Here is a 7,877-nt window from a genome sequence, read left to right as displayed (position 1 = left end):
ATTTGTTGTATTTCCTGCATTGGAAAAGAAGCTTTATTAGTGAATTTATTTTAAAACCGAATGAAAAGAATTTATTCAATTGTAAAAAGTATTAAAAACTAAGAAAAATTAGTTTGGTAATAACTTGATCCACATTGAAACAACTTCGTCTCGAGGTTTACCACTCAAATTTACCATTTCGTTAAGGAAAGTTGATAAAGGTTCTACCATCGGAATTTTGTAAGGATTTTCTTTGGCACTGAGGAATTGATTTACCATGTCAGCTAAACAGTCGTTTCTTTTCATATTGATGACATCAATTTTACCCAGTTTTGTTGTTTTCGGATTTTCATCCTCAAATTTTTCGATGTCTTTTAAGAAAGCGTTGATTAATGGGATGTAAGGTTCATTAATTTTAGAAACTATTTGCCTATAATTCTTGTAATCATTTTTATCGTGCACTGCTTTCTTTAGTTGATGATATAACTTAGCATATTTTGATGGAATACTATCCATAACTTGTAATCGAGAAATACAACCATTTGGTCCAAGGGCTTGAACAATACCATACAGTGATTGGAAATTATTTAGTTTCATTAAATAGTCACCGATTTGAATGAAATGAATAGTAGCTTTTACTCTATTCTCTGTAGAAAAGAAAGATAAAATAGAACTAATTACCCAGTCACGAACAGTATCAGAATGTCGTAGCATTCTTATGACATTAACTGATTGTGGGAATAAAGATTCATCATTCCAAGATTTATTGAAGAATTCTTGACGACCGATTTTATTAAATATTTTAGAAGCAACTAATGTTAATTGTCGAGCAACTTCTGCACTATCAGATAACTGAATTAACATTGATGGTGAAACAGCCTCTTGTGGTATAAAGAAATCTATTGGTGGAACAAGACTTTCAGCAATAAAATGTTTTAATTCTGTTTCTTTTCTTAATAACACAGCATTGAGTGCTTGTACATTTTTTTCTTCATTTCTATTTTTTAATTCATTTATAAACTTCTTTACAATAACAATAGACTTTGAATCTAAATCATTAAAACATTCATCAACAAAATGTTTAATTGCAATTAATGATTGAGTCCTTACTTGTTCTTGTAGAGAATTATTTCCAAGATACATTGATACAATTTTTGATAATACAATTGAGCTTTTAGTAAAGGATTGATATGTTTGGAAAAATTGTTCTCTAAATGATTCATAACTTGTTACAAATCTATAAATCATTTGGTTTAATGAAGAACAAATTACACGATCATCTTTTACTTTAATTAATTTTGTTTCAGAAATAATTTCATCAGCTACAGGAGATGAATCATCCATAACATCTAATTTATCTTCTTTTTCATTAAAAGCAATTACTGTATAAACAGCATCAATAAAGTCTTGAATAGTGTTAATTAAATCAGTTGCAAGTGCAGCAATTTCTAACATATAAAGAATTTCAAGGTCATATCCTCGTTGCATATTTACATTATAAAATAATTCTTTTTGGAATTGTTCTTTAGAATCTTTATCAGCTTTATCACAATCTTTTTCAAATTCTTTTGAATCAAATTTTTTAGTATTTTGAAGGTATTTAAAATCTTTAGGCTTTAAATGTGAAATACATTTAGACATTGCTAAGAATTGTCCAACAATAGACTTAATTTTTTTTGTATTAGTATTAATGATTTGATAAATATATTTACGACTAACACTAGCAACTAATCCTAAGCTAGCTTCAATATATTTTTGCTTAATAACAGGTTTAAATTCTTGTCTTTTTAATCTTTCAATAATTTGTTCATAAAAATATGTAAATTCAATTGTTTCTTTCTTTTCTGTAATAGAACCTGAATTAACTGGAATTTTTACTAAACATTCAACATATTTTTGTAGTAGTCCTTCATCACCTTTACACTCAGATCCATGTTTATAAATTGATGGAATAGCTTCCATAAATGTAATTACTGCTTTTTGTGTTAATTTACAACTTCCTGCTAAATCACTTAAATAATCATCAGTTGATTCTTTACAATCAGCAACAACAGATAATGATCCAAAACACATCATGTCTTCTGCTGTTGTAGCAATATCAGAAGCTTTTTCAGCTAAACTATAAAATGCTTCTTTTTCATAGTCTTCAATCATTTTAGTTACTTCTTTATTTTCTGGATCATATTCATCATCAGAAACAAAATGTCCAATATATGAAATAGATGATGATATTCTAAATTTTGGTGAAGTAATTCTAAGTGCAATTGAATTAAAATCTGTTTGTTTTAAAATTTGATAAACATCAGTACTTTCTTCAATATTATCTAAATCTAATGTTTCGGATAATGTTTGTAGTTTTTGAGCAATTTCAATAATTGTAGGTTGATTTTCATCTGACATCTGTACTAATTCTCTTGCAGTTTTATCAATTTCTAATTGTTTTCTCATTTCTACAGCTGACAATTGTTTAGATGGATATTCTTTAGAAAGAATTCTTTGTCTTTGAGCAGTTTTAGCTAAATCACCTTTAACTTCATTTGATAATTTTTTAACAGTTATTTTACTTCCTCTCAGTCGTTGTAACTTTGTTTTTAATTGTTCTTTTTCTAACAACATTTGTTGTTTTTTACGTTCTAAATCATCAAAACTTTCTTTATTTTCTTGAACTTTTAATGAACTTTGTTGAACTTGTTTTTGTTGAATAATCATTTTTTCATATTCCTCTTTTTCAATAATATATTTTGTGGTTATTTCATCTAATTCTTGACTACATTTTTGTATTTTCTTTGATAATTCTTTTTCTTTATCTTTAAGTCCTTCTTCTCTTATTTCTCCTTGTCTCATTTGTTCTTGTAAAAGACGTTGTTGTTCTTTTATTTCTTTCTTTCCTTCTTCACCTTTTCTTTTAGTTTCTTCAATTTCTTGTTGGAGTATTTTTGATTCTTCTTCTCTTCTTTTTTTATTAATTTCTGCTTCTCTTATTCTTTCTATATCCTCTTGAGCCATAGCATCTCTCTTTTTTTGAAGTTCTTCTTCTTTTTGTTTATTTAAATCAAATGATTTTAATGTAACAACATGTCCCATTGCCATACTACGAATAGCTCTTTTAAATAATTCCATAAAAGAAGTCACTTTTTTAATATCATTTTGAGTTGGATTTTCTTTATTTTTTAATTCTAATAATGCACTAACAAATTCTTTAAAACATAAAATAACTCCCTTTTTATCTTCCTCTGATGCACCTTCTTCAACAGCAATTGAACACAATGAAAGTAATTTTTCTTTACAATGAATAATATCTTGATTATTTGAAGAATATTCTTTATTAATAAGATGAAGATTAATATTACCTAAGAATTCTATAATAGAAGAAAAGTCTCCCCGTAATTTTGGTTTTAATACTGCCATTCTCATTTCAGGTATTTTTTTAAGTAATTGTCCTAATCCTTCTCTTAATCCATATAAGAATTTAGTTACATTTCTAATTAATTCACTAAATTGTAATTTTGCTTGACTGTCATTACCCGTAAGTGATAATGTAGCTACTTGAATTAATTCTTCTAATGAATGATAAAAGTCATCTGCTGTAGCAACAATTGTGTCATATATTTCTAAAATATCATCAGTAGAAAAGAAACAATCAATTTGGCTAATAGTTTTTTGTAAGTCAATAGATGATTGATTTATAAGATCTATATGAGGTTGAGCATCGTTCATTGTTCCATTTTCTAACTATTAGAATGAGTATGATGAATATTAAGTATTTTTAAAATAATTTCTTTACAAACTACAATCCCTCGAATCGATCGAATTTGATTAGCAAAGATTGAAATAAGAGATAAACAATGATCACAGTTTCTCTTCATTAAGTAATTGTTTTTAAGTTTTTTTTTATTTTTTTTTATTTTATTTATGAAAAATAATATCAATTTTTTTCATCTTTTTGATTTTGACTTCTTCATGTATTGTTTCATTTTTTTTTTATTTTTTTTATATTTTCTTTAAATAAGGAAATAAATGAAAAGTCAAAAAAAATTTTTGTTTTTTATTTCAATCATAAGGAAAAAAAACTTCTTAATATCTTTTCATTAATTATTTAAATAATAATTATTATTCATTTTTAAATATGTTTATAATTTTTAGTTATGTATTATCGTAATTTAAAATTGAAATAGCTAACTCTTAATATTCTTGAATCTCATAAAAATATCACTCAGAATAAAAAAATAAACTTGTTTTTGATAATTTATTAATTTAAAAGAAATATTTCTTTTTAATTTATTTAAGAAACCTTTAAATAGTAAAAAAGGAAATGAGGAGGTAGTTATTATTATTGAAACGATTATTATTTCCCAAGAAAAATATTTTATAATATCCCAAAAAAAAAAAAATTTTAATTATTGTTGAATTAAAAAAACTAATACTTTTTTTGTATTTGAAAAGAATCAAATTTAGTACTTTTATAAAACAAAAATATAAGAAGAAATTTTTTATATAATACAGAAACTGAATATTTTAAACAAATAAATAATTTATATTTCTGTTAAATACAACTTTTGATACTATTATAAAATGAAAAATATAGAATTTATTAAAAAAAAGATAGTAATTTAAATAAGAAATTAAAAATAATACTCATAATAAATAATTCTTTTCAATATTACGAAGTACTACTTATATTATTCATTTTTAATTTTATTTTAATAATAATGAACAAATTAAAAATATTTTATTAATTGACAATTAGAACATTCAGGAATAATAATAGTAATTTTTTTAATTTCATTTAAATCACAATATCCTCTAAGTTCAACAATAAATTCTTTACTTCCAACCAACCCTGTTTCGTAATTAAGAAATTGGTTAAAATTAAGAATTGAAGGTTCAATAATATTAACAATAGAAGTATTTTTATCATTAATAAATATTTGTGGTAATAATTCGTGATAAAAAATAAAAGAACCACGAATACTAAAAGTTGTTTTATATAAATTTGATTTAAGAATAGTAATATTTATATTATCAAAATGATTATTATAAATGCCAGATGCTACAAAAGCACTTGGTATCTTATTTTTAATTTTATCAAGTACAAAAGGAATTGCAATAAAATGAAAGACTTTATTTCTTTCAAGATAACATTGATAAGTGACTTTATTATAAAATGTAATATATCCAATAGTTCCATTTTGTCCAACAATAATTTCAAATATTTGAGTATCACCCAATAATTGAGTTGAAATTACATTAAGTTCTTTAGATGAAATATGAGTAAGATTATTATTATCTATTTCTGTTTCAATAATAATAGGATTAAATATTTTTGTTTGATTAATAATTGTAAGATTTTGTTGAATAAAAGGATAAAAATTATTTTCTGTTTCAAATGTTTGAAGTGTTAAATTTATAAATTTTTGTTGTTCATTAATATTACTAGAATTATCACAAATAACTGTTGGTTTTGTTTTTGCATAAAATGTTGTTTGATTATTTAATGGAATTAGAACCATTGTAAAATTATTTTTACAACCGCAATCAAATGAATCAGTAAAATACATTGAATATGATGGATCAGGATCTTTTATTGAAATAGTAATAGGATAAGGTTTAATAGTACTTATGTTTATAGAATTTAAAGAAAATCTTAAACGAAGAGTATGACAAAGAATATAATGTTTATAAAAAACTTGATAATCACAATGATCGAATTGTGCTTTTAAACTAAATCTTGAATCATTAAGAGTAACTTCAGGATAAATTATTTTTCCTCCAAAAAACCTGGAATTATCTTTTTCTAGAAATGTTCCATTAAATTCTAATTTAAATGTTGGATCAATAAAGGTATAAAATTGTGTATTATTAGTTATTTCAATATTTGGTGGTGGTATTGTTTCAATAAAAAATGTTGAATAACGACTATTACATGTATATGATCTTCTAAGAGTAATTACTCGAACTATTCCAAATATAATAGATACAATAATTGAAATAAGTAATACTAATTTAATTAATAATTTAACTTTATATTGATTTTTAAAATAATTATTTAAATTATTATTATTTTCATATGTTTCATCTTCAATAATAGGATTATCTTTTTCATACATATAAAGTAAATCTTTCATCAAATTAATTACTATTTAAACTGACTTATAAGTTCTTTTGAAAAAGAAAAAAAAAATCCCATAAAAGGTTGATTATAAATAATTATTTAAATGTATATTGTGGTTTTCTGGATGGAACTAACACACAAAATATATTTTCTATAACACCTAAATCATATTTATTTTTATATTGAATTGTACTATCACGACTTTGTAACATTTTCCATTTAAATTTCTCGTTGGTTGTTATTCCACGAGAAATCATCATTATATGATATAACGTAAACAAACTTAATATTACCCCTGAAAATAAAGAAAATAATCCTACAAATAATGCACTCCCAGTTTCATTAAAAAGAATTATTAATGACTGTTCATTTGTTAAATGATATGAGTCAATATTAAGAAGATCATATTGAGTTATTACTTTTGATACTACTGAAAAAGATAAGAAACAACTATGATAACATAGCATTGTTGTTATAATTAAAAATATAATGAAATATCTACAATTTAATTCACCAATACAATTATTAATCCAACAACAATGATGTTCATATTTTGCAATACATCTATTACAAATATTACAATGATGAGAACGTGATGGTCTATATTATTAATTAAATTAATAATAAAATAAATGTAATAAGAACAAACTTCATTAATAAACATGTAGAACATTTCCTACGATAAAAGATAATATTATCAAATGGGTATTTCTTAATATACTCTTTAACATTATATTGGTTAATATATCCAGGATTTGAAAGACTTGCAATAAAGAAAAAGATTATTGTTAGAATTAAATTGATATGAAAGAAAATAAAATATTCTTGTGGCAGTGAATGAAAAACATCTCTTATTAACAATAAATCACATACACCTATCATAGCTAAATAAATAATTTGTAATAAATGACTCTTTTTATATAAAATTTTATTATAAAAACTCTTTATCATTCCCCATTGTTTTCCTCCAAATAATAATCGAACATATCTTCTATTCATTAAGCACATCCATTAAATTATTAATTCCTTATTATTATTAACAAACACTAAACCATCATCTGATACTAAAAATTGATAAGTTTTACCTAATATACTATTATTCTCTAGTCCATTCCCTTGCCCAATTAAGCATAATGTTAAAATTAATAATGCAATAACACAAATACATAGAAATATTATTGACCAATTCATTAAATCAAATATAACTTTTCTAGTTTAATTATTAACTTGTTTTTGTTTTTTCCCATTAATTGATGTTCTAATACTTGATTCAATAATCAAATTATTTATTTTTTCCACCTTCAATTGATTAATCCCATCAACTTTAAACATAAACCCAAAATTAAATAATACAGAAGATTAAAACAATAGTATTGCTCTTTCTTCAACTATGAAAGTATGAAAGAAAATCGTCTACCAAAGAACTGTAAAACGTACTAAATATAGTGAACTGTAAAGAAAATGAAAAAAGTGAAAAAGAGATGAGAAACTAAAAAATTCAGATGAGTGGGAAGACAAAGGAGGACAAAAAGAAATTAAAAGAGGAAGAAAAAAGAAAGAAAGAAGAAGAAAAGAAAAGGAAAGAAGAAGAAAAGAAAAAGAAAAAAGAAGAAGAAAAGAAAAAAAAAGAGGAAGAAAAAAGAAAGAAAGAAGAAGAAAAAAAAAGGAAAGAAGAAGAAAAGAAACACCGTGATCACAAACATGATGATAAAAAACATGAAGAAAAAGATGAAAATGATAAAAAATTGAAGAAAGCAGAAGAAGCCAAACAAAAAGCCGAAGAAGA

The 7,877-nt window shown here is 23.6% G+C and overlaps 3 protein-coding genes across 3 annotated transcripts; all 3 read right to left on the bottom strand.

The window, feature by feature from the left end:
* Window positions 1-108: 108 nt before the first annotated feature.
* ENU1_052990 (Ras guanine nucleotide exchange factor, putative) lies at window positions 109-3,845 on the bottom strand (the record flags this gene model as incomplete). The annotated part of the gene is made up of 2 exons (XM_008857916.1): window positions 109-3,711; window positions 3,768-3,845. 2 exons carry the CDS (start codon window positions 3,843-3,845, stop codon window positions 109-111), a joined length of 3,681 nt encoding a protein of 1,226 aa, XP_008856138.1.
* Window positions 3,846-4,697: 852 nt separating this feature from the next.
* On the bottom strand, window positions 4,698-6,104 carry ENU1_052980 (hypothetical protein; the record flags this gene model as incomplete). Its single annotated transcript, XM_008857915.1, has 1 exon — window positions 4,698-6,104. The coding sequence occupies one exon, from the start codon at window positions 6,102-6,104 to the stop codon at window positions 4,698-4,700; it is 1,407 nt and encodes a 468-aa protein (XP_008856137.1).
* Window positions 6,105-6,186: 82 nt separating this feature from the next.
* Window positions 6,187-7,282, bottom strand: ENU1_052970 (DHHC zinc finger domain containing protein; the record flags this gene model as incomplete). Its single annotated transcript, XM_008857914.1, has 3 exons — window positions 6,187-6,691; window positions 6,741-7,082; window positions 7,137-7,282. The coding sequence occupies 3 exons, from the start codon at window positions 7,280-7,282 to the stop codon at window positions 6,187-6,189; spliced, it is 993 nt and encodes a 330-aa protein (XP_008856136.1).
* Between the last annotated feature and the right edge of the window lie 595 nt (window positions 7,283-7,877).

The sequence above is a fragment of the Entamoeba nuttalli genome, assembly GCF_000257125.1.
Source record: "Entamoeba nuttalli P19 unplaced genomic scaffold asmbl_3038, whole genome shotgun sequence".
NCBI classification, from domain to species: domain Eukaryota; phylum Evosea; order Mastigamoebida; family Endamoebidae; genus Entamoeba; species Entamoeba nuttalli.
This window is presented reverse-complemented; position numbering and strand designations above follow the sequence as displayed.